The following is a 22,002-nucleotide window of genomic DNA, read 5'->3' on the forward strand; positions in this document are numbered from 1 at the left end:
GATATTCTCATGTTGCCTGTACCCACTGTGGTATCACTTTTCAGATGTGTACAGAGGGTGGCCAAAAAATGTATATACATTTTAAGAAAGGAAAACTATTAAATTGTAATACTCAATATATACCGATAACAAAAGATGAATACAAGTCACGTTTGACTTCTGCAATAACAAGAGGTGCTCAGAGTGGTTACCATCAGCATCCAGATGCTTCTGATTATGGTGAACTACTGCTTGAGCAACGCTGAACAAAGTGTCCACTTGTATACATTTTTCTGGCACCCCCGCTTTATTGATGACAGGTTAGAAAGTGTGTATGCTACAATAAAGTTCTGGTTTTAAATCCAAAAGTTTAAAAATCCATTATTGTAAATCCGTTATTGTACCCCGTAAATAGCAGTCAAACCGGATACTCATGTATTAGAAAGGAACAAAGTAGCAGGATCCAGGTGGAAATCACACTGAAGCTGTGTTTCTGTGGCTCTTGGAAGTCTGGCATCGTCTGTCTCAGGTCCTGCTATTGTGCTCGGAACAAGTTAAGTGCCCAGTGAGCCTGCTTTATGCACTTTCTGTCCCTTTTCCCTATTGCCCTGGTTTTTCCCTTTATCAGAGATGGTATCTCAGATGCCAGGGCTGACTTCCAGAACCCATTTCATATGCACGCTGTGTCTGGAATTAGAAGCCCCATTCTTATTCTCAGGTGAGGCGAAATCTGATGACATCACAGCCTTGACATCCCTAGAAGTATCCCCAGTACATGTGTTGTGAACTCCATTCACAACCTGGCCGGCTCCTATCTGAGCCCTTGCCCACCTTCCTCCCCTGTGCTGCTGTGACTGGGCTCCACTTAGGGGGTGTTCTCTTAATGGTTCCTGATACCTAGGGCCTGGAAGACCTCATCCACCTAAGTTTTTCATCTGAAACACTTAGGGGAGTGGTGGGGAGGGTTTACAATGCCACTCTTTGTCCACCAGTACTGGTTTTGAGTGTGGCTAAACAGTCAAACACGCATGATGACAATAGGTGACATTTAGCACCATTTACTCACAAGCATATGGTAAGAGAAGCACAGCAGGGCAGCAGTGGGTTTGTTTCTTCAGAGGGAGTCCTCAAAGTGGACACCCACCCGCCCCTAAGAGACCGTACAGGTACAGTGAAATGAGAGGACACAGCCGGGTGTGGTAGCCACCTGGGCTTAGAAGCTCCATGTAACCAGTGTCTCCTTTTCTCTGGTAAGTGTCCCGTGGGCATAGCATCCAGTATCTCAGCAAGGAACATGCCTAGTTAGGAGAGTCACTATACTTAGCCCTAAGCCGCCCACCAGGTAATTATTGTCATTTGCTGTCCTCCCAGTCCAGAGTAATTTCACTAGTCAGGGTCCGTTTTACCGTGAAGTGGGGTTGCCTGGTGACACACCTGACCCTCCACCTTCAGCAGGTTTCCAGGGGGAACAGAGCTTGAGAGGTAACCAAAGGTCAATGTGTTCACAGAGGAGAAAGGGTTTTGTTAACCATTTATTAACAACAAAGGTTCGTGTTCTTTAGCATCTTCTTTTGGGCCTTAGTAAAGACAGATAAGTGAAAGTTGGTTTTGCCCCACTCCTCTATGCTAGAATGAAGGTGTTTCTGGTCAAAACATGGGTTTTCCTGACCCCAGTGGCTTGTCCTTTGTCATTCTTCTGAGGAAAGGCAGAAAAGTTATAGAAAGAAAGATGGCAGAGGGTAAGGGGGGAGGGGTATGGTAGATGAGGGTAAAGGGGATCAAATATATGGTGATGGAAGGAGAACTGATTCTGGATGGTGAACATACAATGTGACAGATAGATGATGTATCACAGAATTGTACACCTGAAACCTATGTAATTTTACTAACAATTGTCACCCCAATAAATTTTTAAAAAAGAAGAAAAAAAGAAAGATGGGCACTAATTAATTCAGAGAAAGTAACTAGAAAACCCAAATTTAGCGGTTCACCACCAAAGCCCTTTTACAAACTGACCAGCCACTTCAGTGAGTCCTTTCACCAGGCAGGCTTCCTCTGGATTAGGGGTAAAGGGAACGATTTCTTTTAAATTCCTGAGCTAATAAACCCCTGGGCGAATTTCTTGAGCTCTTTCGTCTCAGAAAACAGGGCATTCTCTCTCCCTTGCCTAAACTTATTCCGAGACTTTAGAAGAGGCTCTTTTGGGGTAGAAGTTGGTAAGACTCTTGAGTCGGTTTGGGCTGCCGTGGAGCAGAACCCCATTCCTCCGTGTCTTCCATAGATCAAGGACACCTTCCTGAGGACCTACACGGATGCCATGCAGAATTACAACGGCAATGATGAGAGGAGCCGGGCGGTGGACCATGTACAGCGCAGCGTAAGTTCCAGGGGAGGGAACGGCCTGCAAAGACTGGCCTTAGCCTTGTGGGCTGCTGCTGATGTTGGACCAGTAGCATTTGCTGTTGATTCCAGTTTTCCAACTCTTGGTCCAGTTCTGTTTCCAAGGGTTGATATCTAGTACATGTCCAGGGTCCAGATATCCAGGTAATTAGTGTCAAGACCAGTCTCTGGTCTACTTTTCATTGGTAAGGATGGTGAGTATCCCAAGGAAAGCCAGTTTGCCCTTAAAGTCTGAAGCCTTGGGAAAGAGGTAGGCTGTGAGTGTATTAACAGCCTCGTTTAGAGTTGGTTCCCAAAGGCTGGCGTTCTGGAAATAGTGTCTTTAGTCTGGGTGGAGAGCTCAAGTAAGCTGCGTTCACTGGCTTGGGCAGTGCAGTGGGGATGGAGAGCGGACCTAGAAGAAACTGAAGATCAGTCAGGTGTGAGTGGCCCCGGCTGCCTGGTGCTTTACAGAGGATCTGAGGAAAATAAGTGTTTCCTTGTCTGGACTCACTCAGGAGGGGAGGTGCTAGTGCTTAAGCCCATCAGGATCACCCATGGAGGCTTATGGTTTGGGGGTGGTTTTCATTTGTTTGCTTGTTTATTTTGTTTTGTTTTACTTCAGAAGCAGTATTTTAATTTGGGGGGATAATTTATTTTGATAAAATTTCAAACTTATCCAGAAAAGTTGCAAGAATGGTACAAGGAACTGTATACTTTTTACCCAGATACACAAATTATATTTTTGCTCCGTTTGTTTTAATATTCTCTGTGTCACTGGTTAGGCAATCTTTCCGTAAATTTGAAGGCCATGCAGTCTCTGTCACAACTACTCATTTCTGCCACTGTGGCACAGAAGCCACCATAGACAACACGTAAAGAAAGAGGCCTGGCTGTGTCCCAATAAAATTTCATTTACAAAACCAGGCAGCTGCTGGGCTGGAGTTTACCAGCACCAGCTCTCTTTCTTCATCTATGTGCATCTTTTGCTTTCCTCAAACGGTTTGTTTAGTTCTCAGTATAGATCCTTAGACGAGCTTTTGAAAACCATTTTTGCCTCAGCTCCCCCATCACCAATCCTCACTGAGTTGCTCTGTACCTTGAACATCACCCAAACACACAGGTGGTTTTGATGGCTAGCCAGGCCAAAGAAACACTGCTGTGCTTTGTGGACGTGCTACGAAAGCCAACACGGCCTGTCATCTGGGACGACCTTCCTTCTCTGAGTTCAAATGGGCTTCCCATTGAGCATCATTGTTAGTGGAGCTTTAGCTCATCTTTACTCACCAAAGCTGTGCCTGTTGACTTAGAGGCTTGGCCCGTGTTTCTCTTTGAAAAGTTGCAGGGCGGTGAGTGAGGAGAACATAGTCTTTGATCTGCCACACTTTGATTCTTTTCCTTTCCCTGTTAACAGCTGAGCTGCTGTGGTGTGCAGAACTACACCAACTGGAGCACCAGCCCCTACTTCCAGCAGCATGGCATCCCCCCAAGTTGCTGCATGAATGAAACTGATTGTAATCCCCAGGATCTGCACAACTTGACCGTGGCCGCCACCAAAGTTAACCAGAAGGTACTTGCTTCCTCTCTGCCCTGATGGGATCAGTGGTGAATGTTTGGGGAGGGCTGTTTTGTTTCTGAGACGTAGGTTAGACATGGTAGTCTTAAGAGGGAGTCAAGAATACTCCTTTGTGGTCCTTTATTGGCTGGGAGAGGCCCTCGAGGCTGCCCACTTCTGAAGGAGAAAGCTGTGACTCAACTCAGCCTGGCATTCCTCTCACAAGAATCGGACCAGGCATATAGTTAGGAAGGTTTAGCAAGTGGTTTCTGTTAACCCTGATGGTGATGTCAGGGAATGTTGGCTTTCTTCTTTCTGGGTGTCTTTCTTCTGCTTAATATATCTTCTCAACATGAAATTATTCACAGCTGGGTGTCAGTCCTTAGCAGGAAGGGGGAGTCAAGTTGACAGACAGCATCTGCTTCTGCTAGGAGGGTGGCCTTTATTTTAGGGAGTTCACTGCTATAGGAAAAGAAATCAGCAACTCCACTGTCAACTCACTGTCGACATCCTGACTCCAAAAGAAATTAGAGAGAGAGAAAACAAAACTGACTAAAAGAAATGTGAAATTGAGTATGTAGTGGAAATGAGGGAAATGAAATTTCAGCAGTCAGAGAAATGCCAGGTAGAAAATCGATTTTGGTGAACACAAGGGAGAATAAAACCCTACTATTGAGTTTACCTGTGGTTATGTGACCATGTAAATTTTCTTTTCTTACGAAGATAAAGTTCTGTTCTTCTAAGATCTTCAACATTCTATGTGATCTGGGCCAACTACTGAATCATTCGTTCTCTCAAGATTAGAATTTTAAGAGATATTTTCTGTATTTTATCCATTTAACGTTGGTGTTTGTAGCATAAATGCTGCCAAGCATTGTTGCCATTCTGGAAGCTCATTTTGTCATTCTGAGCTTATTACTTTGCTATTGGTGTGGTACGGTAAGGTGTCGTGTCTTGGCTAAGAGGACATCTGCTCCTATTGGAGTTTCCTTATGAACCCAAAGTTGGAGGCCTCCTTCACCTCTCAACAGTAAGGTAGCTTCTGTTTTCCTCATGGATATCCCCACTGCATATCCATACATGTCATTATGCTGCCATTTTATGAAGTGCCAAGCTTGTCTAGCAGATGGTGGATACTCTGACTTATAAAAGGCAAGACGCGCTTTATGGCAGTGAGATGTTGGCATGCCAGAGCCTCAGGAGATCGTTTATAGACACAGCAGTCATCAAGCTTTGATAAAAGTCTTTACACCCAAATTTTCTCTTCTTTTGTGAAAGTGGAGGGTCTAGAAGTCCAGAGTACGTGGTCTGGAGTCAGACTCCACTTTAAATTCTGTCTCAGCTACTTGCTGGTCATGCGATCTTGATCAAGTGTCTTAACCTTTCTCGGTCTTGTTTTTCTCATCTGTAAATTGGAGATAATAGTTCCTGCTCCATAGGATCGATATGAGGATTGAATGAGATAAAGTCTCTAAAGCATGGTGCCTGGCACAGAGGAAGGACACAAGAAATGTTAACTGTAACATGTGATGTTAGCTGTAATGTAAACGTCAGGATGATGAGGGTGAAGTTTGCCTTCCCCTGTACCACACTGCGGCTTTTATTAGAAACGATGCAGCTGCTCCTTGTAGGAAGGATGTTTTGTTAGTACTCAAAAGCAAGTTTACAGGCATATCCCATAGTGCACTTGTATAATCCTGACAGTTATTTCCAGAATGAAAGAGAGGGTAGCCTTTTTTCATTGCATTGATAACCTACAAATTGACCTCACTCCCTGCCCCTCCCCACAATCCTACTTTATATTTTCCTGAGCACCTCAAATACCCGGAAGAGGTGCTCAACATGTCTCTCACTTCCCTTGTACGCTGCAGCCTGGCTCCCTGAGAGGAGAAAAAGTGAATGAAAATGGAAAATCATTCGTTGAGTTTCATTAGATATTCTCATTTAATGCCCACATGAAACTCTGAGACAAATTACTGTGTTTCTCGAAAATAAGATGGGGTCTTATATTAAGTTTTGCTCCAAAAGATGCATCAGAGCTTATCTTCAGATGTCATCCTGAAAAATCATGCTAGGGCTTATTTTCCGGTTAGGTCTTATTTTTCAGGGAAACACAGTACTTCTCAGGTCTGAGTCTCTGATCCCTCATCTATAAAAGGTGGGAAACAGGGATGGGTAGAGATAGTAATAGAAGATGCTCATAAAGATTAGCCCCCCTACTGGCTCCCTCCCCCAGGAGGCGTTAGTACTGCCTCATTCTAGTTATGTGGAATCCTGTAGAGAGAATCCTATAGAGAGAATAAATACATTCTAAATCCTCATAGGTCTTTTGGTGTTTTGAACCCTCTGCTCTGACAGCACAGAAAGACGACTCTTGGCTCTTATGTGGCAGCCTGAGAAACCTACCTTGTACAAATAACTGGGAGATGGCAGGAAGGAGGGGAGAACAGTTAAGCAGGATATTTATTGTTTTGTTTGGGGGGCGGAGTTTATTTTGCTTTTGTTAACAGGATGATGAAATGTCTGCAGGTTCAGTTGGCCAATAGCCATTGACTGTGTCCCTCCTCCATAGGAAATCCTTGACATTTTTTCAGAGCAGAGGCAAGAGGATGAGAGTTATTCAGGTCGGCAGCTACTGAGATACCACTTCCCAGAACCTGTCTGGGACTAGCCGTCTACCCGTGGTATTGAAAGTCTGCCACTCACACATGTTTTCCATTGGTGACCGTGTTGATTTAGATGTGCTGAGAGGGTGAGCAAATTACCTGTTCTGTTTCTGGGTGTTTCTTAGGACACTTAGCAGGCCTCTGTAGGTTTATCTCATGCCTGACAACCAGGCTTTCGTTTTAGGAAATTAAAAGAGATCGTTGTGGGCGATAAAGTCATCGTTTAGTGGAGAACTTCAAGTGGAATGCAAACAGGGCCTGGCCTTGTGTATCAAGGCAGTTCTTGTAGTCCGCAGATCTATGCTGAGATCTGGAAAATGGGCTTGTGGGTCCACATGGTGAGTAACAGAGCTAAATCCAGAGGTAGAAGTCATTGATTTTAACCTTGGTCTTGTATCGTTTAAACAAGGAAGCTAAATCACTTTTATCTCCTCATTTTAAGTAACCCTGTTACTGATATGATTCATTAGTTTGGTTTCTTATTTGGAATAAAAAATAGTGGGGCAACTTTTCTTATAGAAGAGTGCTGCTCAAACTTTATTGGTCATGTGAAACATCTGGGGATATTATTTACATTCGTTAAAATGCACTAAAAACAAATAACCCAGGCAGATTCTAATTCAGTAGGTCTGGAGTGGGGCCTCAGATTCTGCATTTCTAACTAAACCTCAGGTATTGCTGCTGCTGCTCGTGGAAGAACCCCACTTTGAGGAATAAGGTTTAGAGAGAATGATTTTGCTGCAATTGTACCAATGCCCGGCATCTACTTCGTTTTTCTGATTTCTCTTACTGGTTGGAGTGAGAGGAAAATATCAAAAATAATGTGACTGACTCTGAAATCTCCTAAAATGGAGTAGAAATCATACTTCAGAAAAACATATTCAGCTTATATGTAGAATTGAAGTTCACAGGAAAAAACGTCTATGCCAATCTATTGTGTAGAATAAGATAACAGCCCACCTCACTTCTTTCTAGTTTTTATTATTGGGTTTGTGTTTCCATATTTGGAGCTGACCTAACACTGGTGCTAGTCTGAACTTCATTCCTCTGCCCAACCATCGACCAGCACTGTGAGGAGGATACAGTCATGATGGCCAGCACGGCAAAACACTATTTTAGCTGCTGCCATTTGGGAAAGTGTTAGACTAGCCACCTCTCTTCTCGCTTTGAATTCTTCCTAACCCAAACGGCTCTCCCTTCCACGACCTTTTGAAAAATAGTGCGATATACAGTTTCACTAGTAAAAATGAACCCAGCAAGCAAGCGTCTACTATAAAGAGAGAATCAAATTTCAAAACTCCCCATGAGCAATAATGTATTTCCTTTCCCACCCCTGCCCTGGCCTTCGAATTTACATCAGGTAACTATGGAGTATAGTCTGTCCATTGCATTGGAAACATGTGTCAAAGCACTGCTGCTAAGTTAATGTGTCTTTTTCTCTGCAAACAGGCTGTGAATGCATAAAATATCACTTATTAGAAGATTCAGGTTTTTCACAAGCTATGAGAAATGTTAAATTCTTCAAGTTTGAATTTAACAATGGGAGACATAGTTTTTGTTCTTCAGATGTTATTGCAACTTAATGTGCCTTTCTTGACAAATAACAATCCATTTTACTCTGTTTATAAAATTAATGTCTTGATTTTTCACAGACTTTATACATTCAAGTTGAAGCCCTTTTTCAGAAAACTGGAAAATGACCGTGTCTTCCAAAGCTGAATATATCAGTTCAGAAGTCTAGGTTGATTTGGCCCAGTTCCAAATGAACATACACATAAATTCTCTCTTTCTCTTTCTCTCTCTCCCTCCCTCTTTCTCCCCGTTTCTCCTTCTCTCCCTTCCCTCCTCCTCCTTTCCCCCTCCCTTTTCTTTTCCCCTTCCCCTTCCCTGTCCCCCCTGCTGTTTGGGATGTAACAGGTAGAGTTAGTTCTTGCCTTTGTATTATTGGTGATGTACAAAATTTGGTGTTTCCTACCTGTACTAGATTGATAAAATGTAATCGAAAATGACAAGAACAAAAAACTTGTTCAGCAACATTGTTGAATGCCAACCAGATCATTTCTTTTAAAGAAAGGTGAATAATGAAGTTTTGAACTAACACTGGAACTGGTAAAACTGGTGTTGCTTTTAATCTCAACATTCAGCGATTTCGTAGTATGTTAAATTCCCTTCATTTTATGGATAAAGTTATTGACACCCACAAAGGGGAAGTGACTCGTTCAGGGGCGTATAGGAAATTTGTGGAAGACTCTAGAACACAGGTTTTCCCTATTAATAATAATTTTTTAAAAAACTTAATAGTCTCCTTAGAAAGAATCCTAAAATGCTGTAAAGTTGGCAGTTATTCAAACATCTCCCTCTAACCAGATGATTTCACTTTATACAACATTTTGCCATTTGGTGTCGAAATGTTAGTAACTATGCTTATGATGCTGATTCTTCCTGTTCAAGGATGTGAAATGCCTTTTCATTTCTTTAAGTCTATTTCTGTATGTCTACAATGTTTGCATCATAGATTTTACAGTTATCTTGCTATATTTAATCCTACTACTGAAACATTTGTGGATCAAAATATAGTTGACCCTTGAACAACACTAGTTTGAACTGTGCATGTCCACTTATACACAGGCTTTTTTCAATAAATGCCTGTACTCTTTTCGATCACAGCTGGGAGTCCACAGATGCTGAGGGCCAACTATATGCATTGATCTGCACCATTTTTTACCGGGGACTTGAGCATTCTTCGATTTTGGTCTCCACAGTGGGTCCTGGAACCAATCCCCTGCAGATACCGAGGGACAATTTAAGTTTTAGGGGAGTCATACATAGATTTTTGACCGTGCGGGTGGGGTGTCAGCACCCCAACCACTGTGTTGTTCAAGGGTCAACTCTGTATATATATATATATATATATATATATATATATATATATATATATATATATATATATATGATTTTCTTTAAACTAATCTAGCCAGGGGATGAGAGTTGGGGAGATTTAAGTGAAACGAGATTAGCCATATGTTAATTGTGATGTTAGAAGAAGGGTCATTTGCAGGTTCATTGTACTTGCTCTCTATACTTTTTTGTAGGTTTGAAAATCTTCATTTTTTTTAAAGTGTGAACATAATGCTAGTAATTCCCTAGGGTGCATTACAGTTCTATTTGACGAATGAAGGTTGGAGTGCACGTGGGAGTGTTGCAAGTTAACACAGCCCAGTCTGGCCTGGGTCAAATACGTCTCCAACACCGTCTCTCTCCGTTTCCAGGGTTGTTATGATCTGGTGACCAGTTTCATGGAGACTAACATGGGAATCATCGCTGGAGTGGCTTTTGGAATTGCATTCTCCCAGGTAGCCTATGTAATTGTGTAGTCCGGTCAAGCCTTTCCCCTGTCTCCTGCTCTCTTTTCCGTCCCTGGTCTCCAGACTCTCTGCCTGCCTCCCTGTGCCTTGGGAGAGGCTGATAGATGGGGTCAGAACTCCTTGCTCATTAGTCCTCAGGTCATCTGTTTATTGATTTTCCTTTTTCAACTTAAATGAAGTTTTGCCATCAAGGGAATATCGGTTACAGTTCAACTAATGACTAGCTCCAGAAAAACAACTTGCTTCTTCTGTAGGTCAAATGGAGGTTAACCGAACAAAAATGCTGGCTTAATTGGAGCATAAACAACTCCAAACATCAAATGGCTGATTGGGATTTAGGGGGAGGCTTTTTCCCTGCTTGACCTGTCTGTCCCTTTTCTGTTCTTAATTCCTATAGATCATGCACGAGACCTCTCCCTTTAAAGAAAGCCTAAATTTAGCCAACTTCATTTTGTGGTCAGTATTTTAATCTCTAGGTTTGACTATTGTTTCTTAAGAGGAAAGTGACTTCCTGCATATTACATTTTATATCCCTTTATCTCTACCTAGTCTCTAAAAAACAGTGGGAAAAGTAATTATGCAAAGTAAGTAAGCCACAGATACTCAAGGATGGAACAAGGTTAAGCTAAATCTAAAATTTTGCCCACCTTCACCAGGCAGCATACTATCCCACAGGCTTCTGATCTCCTTGCTAAATGACATATTATTGCTATAATATTGCTATAGGTGGATGGATTGGCATATATACTTAATAGCCAAATAAAAAAATTATGTTTCATGTGGAACTGTTTCAGACCAACAGGTCATTTTTTCAACAAAGCCCAATTAATATTATCTCAGTAATGTATCCATGGCTCTAATTTCACTTGGCTGAATTATGTATTGGCTCTCTCAGACTATAGTTACTTTTTCTCCACTTCTTTGTACCTCTTTCTTTCCTGCTGAACAATAATCTTATTCCAGTTTGTTCCTAAAACTTTTTTTTTTAAATATGGCAACAAATTATAAGTATTGTAAGTATATAGCTTAATTGTCACAAAATGAACAAACCCCAGTAACTGTCACTTAGATCAAGGAATTGAACATTAACCAGGTAGTTTTTTGCAAATACAGGGCTTAGCCTTAGATAAGTGGCAAAGTTTCCTTTCTAAGCAGTTACAAAAACCCATGTGACACGTCACCTCACAAGTGCATGTGGACTCAGCCAACAGGAGTGTGTTTCTTATGGCGGTTCCAAAATTCTTGGCCGTGCTTTGTTTTTCGCAACTCATGGAGTAAATTAAACCCTCAATACACCAACACACAGACAAACCAGAGTGATGTCACAAACAGTGCAAATGAACCAGTCTCCAGAGGCTTCAAAAGAAGTTACTGCCCTGAATTTTCTTCTGGTTGCTCTCGTATTTCAGTACTAACACTTCAGTGACTTACCTTTAATGGCCAGGGGACGTTTGAGAGGCTCCCAGATCTTGTGTTCAATGCAGATGTCCAGGGTGCATTTGACAGCTTGCACATAAAGTGTACGTTACACGTGTATGTGCAGCATTCACACCTATATGCAGGACAGACTGGTGCTGGGCATTGGAGGAGGAATGTCCCCTTGGAGGAAGGAGTAGTGCTAAAGTCTTCCCTAATGGCTGTCTTAGAGCCATAAAGGGACATGATGCCAGTACTTTATGTGGGGAGAAGAGAGCCTCAAAGAGCCTGGAATCTCATGTGTGAAACATCTTATCACCCAAGAATATTCCCATGTGGCCATGATGGGGTGGGGGGGGGCAATCATGTTTTCATTACTGAAGTGACCCAAGTCATAAAGGGCCTGACTGATACTTCTCCTCCACTTCTTTCTCATGCAGCCCTGTGAAGGGATTTGTGCTTAGACAAATGGTTATCTGGCCTGATGAGCATTAATCTCTCCCTGCTACCTTGAAGAAATCCCTCACACAGGAACTGTTGAGTTTACTCTGTGGTCCTCTGGGGCAGTGAGAGAGGGGCTGTGGTCCCAAGGAACCACCATACAGAAACTCTCTGCAGAGAGTTTAGGTCTGATAAGGTATCATCCAGTTGCTGGCATAAGAAAACAAAGCACAAAGCCTGGTGGCATTGCACAGTCAGTATCATTCACCCACATGGCCACACAGATGCAGTGGGGAAGAGACTTAAGTCTTGTTATGCTCAGCAGGGAGAGGAATGGCCACGGCTGGCTTTTATTAGCCAGATGTGTTAGGAACTGCAGCTTTTAATGGTGCCAGCAGCCTCAGGGTTCCTGGAACCTGAAGTTGGCTTCCAGATGCCAGTAGATCCCCTGCATTTCTGGGACATTGGTGGCCACTTACCAGATGCCTGTTTAAGAAGAAGCAACCATACTGATTCTGGTCAATAACCCAGAACCAAAGCTTTAGCTACATGTGTTCAAAATTGTAGGACCCATGTCACAGTAAAACTTAGCAAATGTTGGTTAATATTGATGAATCAATCATGTTGGCCTATGTCTTAGCCTTCCTACAGTAAAGCAAGCTCTACTGAGTAGAGGCCACAGAGAGATCAAAGCATATAGGAAACAACTGAGCTCTCTCTCTCTCTCTCTCTCTCTCTCTCTTTCTCTTTCTCTTTCTCTACTTTTCCTCACCTGCCTTCTACCTTCCCCTTGCCCTTTTCCTTACCTGCTCTTGTGACTTCCATGCTATCATCTTTTGGAACAAACTGGCCTTGCACATCTGAGGTCTTGGAAATTAAAGGTGGTATAAAGTACAAGACAAACTAAGCTGAGTCTAGCCTTTTAACAGACCGCAAGAACTTTGTCCCTATTGGCTAATTTAGCTAACTTAAAGCCCTCGAGTTCTATTTTTGGACAGCAGGATTTTGGCAGGCATTTAATATTAGGTTGATGCAAAAGTAATTGCGGTTTTGCAATTATCTTTAACCTTTTAAACCATAGTTACTTTTGCACCAACCTAATACTTCTCTCAACAAACTCCCATTGCCTTTGCACTCTCAAGGAAAAGCCCATTTGTCTGGACTTGATGGGCAGGTTTTGCTGCCCTATAAATTTATAGCAGGAGGTTGAGTGTGTTTTCATAGGGTACTCCTCCCTACTTGTTTGGCAGCTACTCTTTCACTCAAGAGGGTTTGAGGAGATACACACACACACAGACACACACACATAATGCGGGGCATTACGTCCCCTGCACCCTGGCCTGGAAGCCAAGAATGAGGGTGTCTGAGTCTGAACACTTGCAGTGCTCCATTTGTGACACTGCTTCCCACCTTGGTTGGCCTTGGTCTGTGCACGTGTGTGTGTGTGTGTGTGTGTGTGTGTGTGTGTGTGTGTATAGGAGTAGTCGTGGTGGTGCTGGTGGTGGTGTGAGGTGTCCCCTGCACCTCTGTATTTAGCACTTCTATATCCAATATAAATAGTAGACACAGGGCTTTACTAGACTTAGAACCTGTTAGACTGGAATAAATCCCCACATCACAGAATTTTATAGTCCTGAGTGTGGACAGTAGAGCTATTTTGCAGAAGGGGAGAGGAGAGTGGCTTGCTTGAGGTTGAGTGGTTACTATAGGTCCAGGATTACAATTCTGACGTCCTCACCTGGTCTGCTGTATTCAACATTTAGGCTCAAGATCACCCTTGCTCTTGCCTCAGATAGCACTTAAAGGGAACTCACTTTGTGCCTTTATACCTAAAGGGTTTGAGTCTGTGGAATCGGAATGGAAAAGGTACTCATCAAAAACTACAGATCCTCTTCCTACCCATCCATCCCCCGACCCTCATCCCTCTCCCAGAGCCCAACGAGCTTCTGGGATGATTCATTATGGGCCAGAATTCTTTCCTGGGACTTCTTTATATTCTCTACGTAGAGGCCAGGACAAAGCTGGATAGCCTTGATGAGACGTGGTCGAATAAGGCTAACGGAGCTATTTACTCCTTCATGATGGTCCTTAATAGCATTTACACAGTTTTATTTCAGACAAGATTCCTTGGCATTTTCACAAGGACATAATAATTTTGTTTCCCAGTTAAGTCATTAACATAAAATCTCCACAGGCATTGTAAGAATCTCAATTTTCAACCTATTGCCCGTCACTATCTTGTGAAGAAATTTGCCTTTGCAGCTTTTGGCTGTCCTCTCTCTGCCCCTCAGGAAGCAGGGATTGGGCCACGTTTGCTTCCCATGGTGATGACAGGGAAAGAGACCCTTGCCCTTTGCCTTTAACATCTCATGTCTTTGTTGACTTTGGCCCCGCCTCTCTCTTAGCCCCTCACCCCACCTTTTGAAGCTGGCCTGGTTACTGGTAATTTGCAGAACCCCAGTGATGCAATCTGTGTTACTAGAGCTTTGTGTTGCCCAGACCCCTCAGCTCTCTATGTGGGGGGTGCCTCCAGAAAGCCTGGAATCAGCCTTTTGTAAGTAGACGGCCCTTCTTGTCTCCCTCTCCGGCTTCTCAGTTCTTAAAGCAGCAGGGGCTCCCAGAGGTTTTCACGACCCAAAGCAAACAAGAATATAGTACTGATGAGACAGATAGTGGTAAAAGTAAAAAGTTACTTCAAAAAATTAGAAAGTCTTAGTTAACCAAATTAAATAATCTGATCGAAAACTCCCTAGACTGTGCAGGATTAGTCATTTCGCCAGCCATGGGAAGGGTGAGTGGTGGCTGTAAGGTCTCCATCCTGAGGGGTGTTTAGCATAAAAGACAAGCTCTCCTTTTCCTGTCTCCCTCCAGGGTTTAAAGCAGAAGTTCGTCCAAGTGCCCACATACTGCAACCTTAATGCATATCAGCAGTGTTCTTCTGCAGGGCAGCCCAGAATCCCACAGAGCCTACCTCTGCTCTTTGAGGCACTTTTTACATATATTTAACCTTTTAAAAAAAAGGTTTCATTTATATAAGGATAGATTTTTCTATCTAAAGAGTAATTGGGTCTAATGGCAAGTGAGCATTTTGTCTGCCCCTGCCTGGGGAAGAGGACATGTCTTTAGGCTGAACAGGCTTTTTGTTATGTACTTAAAAAGAATCTGGTAATAATTGACATTAAGTATAGGATGCTTCCACCCTCCACCTCCACTTTTCCTTAAGTTGGTACTTATGGAAATTAGAAATCAAGGTTTTCTCTCGAATATGGTGAAAACACTATTAACAAATTTGAAATCAGTAGTCCTGTGAATAATTCAAAACACCTACATTATTCCAAATCCTAGTTTTTCTTGCACTAGAGTTAACTAAAAAGCCAATGTATATAAAGCACTGTTTTCACATAGCTTCTATGTATATGTGCCTCAGTTCAGGACATATTTTTAGGAAAATAAATTTCTTAGTAGATATTAAAAAATAATTTTTAAAAATCTGTCTTCTTCCATGAGCAAAAAGAAGAAAGTATGTTCTTGCCCCAGAAATGCAAAATATAGTAAGTTTAAAAGCAAATGTTTTTTTTCCCTTATATTTTGAAAAGTTACTGCTTCTGTGAGAAAGTATGTCCAGTGCTTAAAAATGATGCTGTTCCTGTGTTGAGAGAACAACAGCTGGAGGGACGTGGTATATTTCCTTGAAAGCAGAGATTTCAGATACAAGAAATACTTAGGTGTTCTAAAGACTGTCCTGGCCATGTGGCTCACGAATTACCATGTTGGCCAGGATCATTGCTAACTGTGAGGTGGAATGGCGACTATTGTAAGTGCTTAAAACACACATGAGGGCAATGAGAAAAAACTAACGTGATAAGCTTTACAAAGAAAGGAAAGTCTAGGAACTTGAAATCAAATAAAGAGATGCCCACTGGAAACCCTCTGCTTAAAGTTTGCAATGTAAGGCGGGAGGAACCCCTGGTGGTGTGAGACCTAGGACTTATTCTGGAATGGAAAGGGGTCTAGTGCTGGAGTGGGGGTGGGGGAAAGGGGCTATTCTTAGCTAGGGGATGAGGGTGGAACCCTCAACTCTGTGTGGGTTACTTGTCTGGTTTGGGGGAGATTTTTTAACCTTCCCTGAACCCATTTCCTTATCTGGAAAACTGGGATGGTAATATTGCACAGAGATGTATTAAGGATTAAATAACTTCATATACCTGAATGTGCTATGCATCTCCAGTACTTATTTGTTTCGGCTGGAAGCTGGTTTTTGAGAGTATCAAGTGCATTCTGGTGTAGGTTGGTCCTGGAAAATGGCAGTTCTAATGAGACGGGACAATGTGTAAGGTTCAAACTCCTCGCACTCGTGGAGAGAATTTTAGCTTCTCATTTGGCGCAATATTCTGGAATTTACAGCCACGGTTCCTTTGGCCATCTGGCAGTACATGCATGATACGATGTATTTTGTGCCACAAAATGATGTTGACCAGAACCTTGGTAGGAGACAGGGTAAGTCCAATAAGGTGGTGATTTTTCCTTACCTGACAGATGGTACAGTTTCATATTTCACAGCACAATTTCAATTTTAAAAAGAAAGACAAGAATCAGGCATTTCAGCAAGAAAGACAAGCAGGTGGACAGGAGCCTGCATGGGTGGGGAGAGAGCCAGGAAGAACAGAATTCAGGTGTTGCCCTGACCAACAGGAGGGCCCGGTGTGGCCGCAGGTGTTTCACCTGTAAGATAAGGGTGACTAGATAGATGGATTAGATGAGTGGTCCTCTCACCTGGAAGGCTTATTAAAACACCAATTGCTGGGGCTCACCCCCCCAGGTGTCTGATTCAGCGGGTCTGCGGTGGGGCCTGAGAATTAACATTTTTAACATGGTCCCAGGGGATGCTGATGCTGCTGGCCTTGGGGCCACACTTGGAGTGACACTGTACCAGACAGTCTCTAAAGGTCCTTGCCACTCTGATCCAATAAAACACAGTCAGTTGCTTAAGGAGAAGGGACTCCGTTTGGCTAAGAGAAGCTGTAGGCCTCCAGACTCAAGTACACAATTGTCCAAAGGATGCTGATCGTCCGGAGTCAGGAGAGAGAATTGTGGTTTGCAGTGAGCAGAACAGATATGCTTAAGGATGTCTTGATAGTGTCACAATGGCTTTTATTAGCTCTACCTATGCTATGGGTTAAGTCAAAGCACAAACACAGGTAGAGGACTGAGGTCTTCTGAGGAGGTGGAGATACCCTGTTATTGGTTGTTCTGGGGCCTCTGAAAAACTAGGAGGTGGACCTTGGATGTAGATGGGCCTATTTAGGCCTAAGGTATCTACGTGGTTGAAAGACAAAAAGAAATTAAAACCCCTCTTCCCCTCCACCCCCCTCTCTCACACACCATAACTTTATTACTTTTTCACTGGCAAACTCACCCAATTAAGAACAGTGTCTTGTTGTCTTGAGGGAAGAACTATTCAGTCAGCCAGGTGTGGCTGGGGTATCACAGTACATTGAGATATCTTCCCAATGCATGTGTTTATGGTTTTAAGTTAAATTTTGGCATTTTAAAAAATACCTCACTAATTCTGTGTACTGAATTTTTTTCATTATTCTCATAACACGGACACATTTTAATACTACTTATGTGTCAAAATTTGTTTCTAAATGGCCACAGTGAGCTAGAACCTTATGGCCATTTTGAGAACCTCCAGCTGTCCTTCACTGGTAGTTAGACTCCCTGAGACATAGATTTCACAACTGAAATCAGGTTTGACCTTTTTCTGTAGTGCCCTTGCCCTTCGTATACAAAAGCCCTACATTGTTAAAAATTGGGGGTTCAATGCAGGATGTAGTTTAGTGACTTGAGATTGCCATTTTCATTTTTCTTCCTGGAACAGCTTATCGGCATGCTGCTGGCCTGCTGTCTGTCCCGGTTCATCACGGCCAACCAGTATGAGATGGTGTAAGGAGAAGGTGAGTGGCAGTAGGGAGTGTTCAATTTCAGGTTTCTCCCTTTGGGGCACGTACTACCCTTTAAATGGGCAAGGGTACTGCCCATCCACTCAACTACCTGATCTTAGTAGTACTTGTCCATATGCCAAAACCTCATTTTTGTGGTGCTGGGGAGGAGCTGTGATCGTTGCTATGGTGGGAGATGTACAAATGCTCTTTTTGGCTTATTACCTTATTTGAAGTCCTTATTCGTGGTGAGTCACTCACATGTTTTCATCTCTCTCTTAGTCTTTCAAGAACGACGGAATAAGAGACCTGATTTTAAAAAGAACTGCAGCAATCCTTGAAAGACTTCCAAAGAATGTTAGAGCACAGTACATATGACACCTGCCCTGCTCCCCCTAACCCCCCCCACCCCGTGCACAACTGACACTCCCCCCCAGTTTCTGCCCTGCCTTTCAGCCCGAATCATGTGTAGTGTTCCATTTTGTGAAGCCCTGTTGTGCCAGAGTGTAGCCAGGTTCCCTGCATCTAGTCCTAGTGGACCCCACCCGAGGCTCCTCCATCTGTACTTGGTCCAACTGCCGCTCATCGTAGGTGACTGGTGATCGCACCATCACTGGCCCCGCTGGGCCTTGCATGTAGTGTAGGAGGCTCCTGTTTGCCCTTCATCATGACTGACAAATGCCACACCCCTTGATGTAGATAAACAGCTCTCTCTTCTTTTGACTTAATCTCCTTTAGTTTGGTTTGCCCTTTACTAAGGCTTTTTCCTACCTTCTCCAGGCTGCCTAGGACATGTAAAGAGGTACATCATAATTATTCATGAGGAGAAAAAAAGCATGCATGATGCATGAAGGAAATTGTTGAGCTTTAGGTGGCCTCCTTCCTCATTATTGTCACATGCCTGGGTATGTATAGTTTAGTGCTCCTATGCCTCTCAGTTGAAACCCGTATAATCCTATTACAAAGCTGTATTGTTGCTTCCCGTGTGGGAAATAATATTACTTCTGTTTTCCCCCCAATTAATTGCCATTGTGTTATTTTACTTTCTGTATGTTTTCTTTGCATTGACACTACAGACATCAAGGACAATTGAAAAATGAGTATGAAGGGGGAACAAAAGTCAAAATATTTTTCCAAGATCTTACATAATGCCTCTGTCTAGCATGCCAACAAGAATGCATTGATATTGTGAACATTTGTGATACATGTATTAATAAATAGTCATTACAAATTGCTGTGTCCTGGTTTTGTTCTATGGTTATTGCACAAGTTTTAAAACACATATTTCTATTCCACCTTGTCCCACAAGTGATTGGCTAACAACCACCTTACACACTGACATACCCCTCCATACATGCTCTGACCCCACCCCACCAAAATAGCACTGGGGAGCATAAAAGTTGAAGGGTTGGAAATTTTTTATGGAAATTTCAGAAAATTGAATCATTGATCATGAGAAGGATATATTGTTGGTTGCAAAAATAGAACCTTCATATTCCTTCAGGCTAGAGGCAGAAACATTTCAGGAGAGCTTTTAAAAGTCTGGATGTCATTTTTTAAAAAAGGAAATGAGCATCTAGTCTTTCCTTCATCATTTCTAATAAGCACATATTCTTTCCTTCCTCCTTTCTTCTTCTCTGAATTGAATACACACAATCCAGAGAAGAGAAGTCATCATACCATACAATTTAGTGGTTCCCATGCCCTGGTTTGAACTAAGTATGAAATCCTTACACTTCATTTAAAGAGCATTTTAGCAATAGGTATAATATATATTACCTGTGATCTATTTTTTCCTTCTAATGAATCATCACCTTAAAAAAAAACCAAAACTCTGTATTACATCATCTATAAATCCCATTGTGTGTTCATCACCCAGAGTACACCTGAAATCTATGTAATTTTACTAACAATTGTCACCCCAGTAAATTTAATTAAAAAAAACCAAACCCACCAAAACTAGTAAAAGCATATATTGATCTGTTCCCAAATAAATGGATCTAAAAAGCTCCCTTTTCTCTGTAGAACAACCTGTGTAATTAGGATGGAGATGGCGTTCTAATTATATGCATTCATTTGCCTGAACTCTGCATGGGGTAAACCCTAAAAGGCTTACAAAGGGCACTGTCCCACACCTTCGGTTGTTTCCTCTTCAAAAGGAGATCTCTTCTAGGGAAACATAGATAGCTCAAAGCTTTTCAAAGTGTCATTTTTAAATTTCTATTTTATTATATATTGAAATGAGGCTTTTCTATAAAATCCTAAATAGCCCCACCCATAGTTCATCTTTTTGCAAACTATGTATTCATTAGTATACTAATATTGGTATACTCTGGTTAGCAAGAAATCTACACATTTTCTAAATTGTGTTCAGATCTCATCATCATATAATTTCAATGGGAAACATTTGGACCAAGGTTGATTTGACTTTAAAAATGTAAAGTATTCATGTTTCAACCTTGAATGCCTTGTATATAATGTACATTCCTCCTTTGAAATGAAAAAGACATAAATTGAAATACTTTTTTTTGAGGTGTAACATTTACATATGATAAGTTGCACAAAATGTAAGTGTGTGGCTTGAATTTTTACAGATGTATAAACCAATATAACAGCCACAGAATATTTTCAGCACACCTAAATGTTCCCTTCTGCCCCTTCTTAGTAACCACCACTACCACCCCAAGAGTAACCACTACTCGGAATTCCATTACTATAGGTTAGTTTTTTCTGTTCTTGGACTTCATATAAGTGGAATGATGCAGTATGGACTGTTTCATGTACCTTCTTTTACTCAACATTTTGTCCCCAAGATTATGTGGTACATGTAAACATAGTCTTGTCTTCATTATTGTGTAGGAGTTCACTGTATGAATATAGCATAATTTATCCATTCTGCTGGACATTGGCTTGCTTTCAGGTTTTGGCTACTATGAATAGAACTGCAATAAGCATTATGGTATATGCTTTCTGGTAGACATAAACACATGAGTGGACTTGCTCAGAAATAAGGTATATTTAGCTTTAGAGGGTATTGCCTAACATTTTTCCAAAGTGATTACACTAATTTATACTCCCACTGCAGTGTAAAAAAGTTTTAGTTGTCCCACATTTTCACCAACTTGATATCTCAGTCTGTTTTATTTTAGCCATTCTATGAGTGTGTAGTGATATTTTAAATTGCCTTCTCCTTATGAGTAATGATATTGAATATTCATTTTGCCATTGGCCATTTTGATATTTTCTTTTATGAGGTGTTCAAGTCTTTTTGCATTTTTAAAGACTCATTTATCTTAATTTGTAGGAATTCTTTATGTATTCTGGCTACAAGTCCTTTCTTGCACATGTATATTGCAAATATTTTCTCCCAGCCTGTGACTTGCCTTTTTCGTGTACAGTCAATTCTTTTGTTCCCCGGCCTTTATTGAGATATAGTTGACAAATAACATTGTATAAGCTCTAGGTGTACAACATAATGACTTAATACACTGATATATTGCAAAATGATTACCATAGTGGGGTTAGTGGACACCTCCATCACCTCACATAATTACCATTTTTTGTGGTGAGAGCATTTAAGATACACTATCAGCAAATTTCAAGTATATCATACAGTATTGTTAACTATAGTCACCATGCTGTACATTCGATCCCCAAAACTTCTACATTTTATAATTAGGAGTTTGTACCCTTTGACCAACACCTCCCCATTCCCGTTACCTCCCAGCCACTGGTAACCACCACTTTATTGTTTCTCTGAGTTTGGCCTTTTTAGAGTCCACATATAAGTGAGATCATACAGTGTTTTTCTTTCTCTGTCTGACTTATTTCACTTAGCATAATGCCCTGAAGGTCCATCCATGTCACAAATGGCAAAGTTTCCTTCTTTCTCATGACTGAATAATATTCCATTGTATATATACACCACATTTCCTTTGCCCATTCATTAATAGATGAACATTTAGGTTGTTTCCATATCTTGGCTATTTTGAAACAGGCTTCAATGAACATGGGGATGCAGATATCTTTTTGAAATCCTGATTTCATTTCCTTTGGCTGTATACCCAGAAATAGGATTGCTTGATCTAGTTGAAGATTTTGAGGAACTGCCTACTGTTGTCCATGGTGGGTATACCAATTTACATACCAATTTACCAACAGTGCACAGCGTTCCCTTTACAACTTCACCAGCTTTTGTTATCTTTTGTTTTTTTGATAGTAGTCATTCTAATACCATGTGTCACGCAGGGCGTCCAGAG

The 22,002-nt window shown here is 41.7% G+C and overlaps 1 protein-coding gene across 1 annotated transcript in view; it reads left to right on the forward strand.

The window, feature by feature from the left end:
• TSPAN7 (tetraspanin 7) overlaps positions 1–18,974 on the forward strand; it is a 128,327-nt gene extending 109,353 nt beyond the window's left edge. The window contains exons 4-8 of the mRNA XM_019747856.2: positions 2,261–2,356; positions 3,773–3,928; positions 9,849–9,932; positions 17,683–17,758; positions 18,026–18,974. Coding sequence (XP_019603415.1) covers positions 2,261–2,356; positions 3,773–3,928; positions 9,849–9,932; positions 17,683–17,751 — 405 coding nt within the window. The 3' untranslated portion in view covers positions 17,752–17,758; positions 18,026–18,974. The remainder of the gene's footprint in view (positions 1–2,260; positions 2,357–3,772; positions 3,929–9,848; positions 9,933–17,682; positions 17,759–18,025) is intronic.
• The last annotated feature ends 3,028 nt before the right edge of the window (positions 18,975–22,002 follow it).

The sequence above is a fragment of the Rhinolophus sinicus genome, chromosome X (genome assembly GCF_036562045.2).
Source record: "Rhinolophus sinicus isolate RSC01 chromosome X, ASM3656204v1, whole genome shotgun sequence".
Taxonomy (NCBI): Eukaryota; Metazoa; Chordata; class Mammalia; order Chiroptera; family Rhinolophidae; genus Rhinolophus; species Rhinolophus sinicus.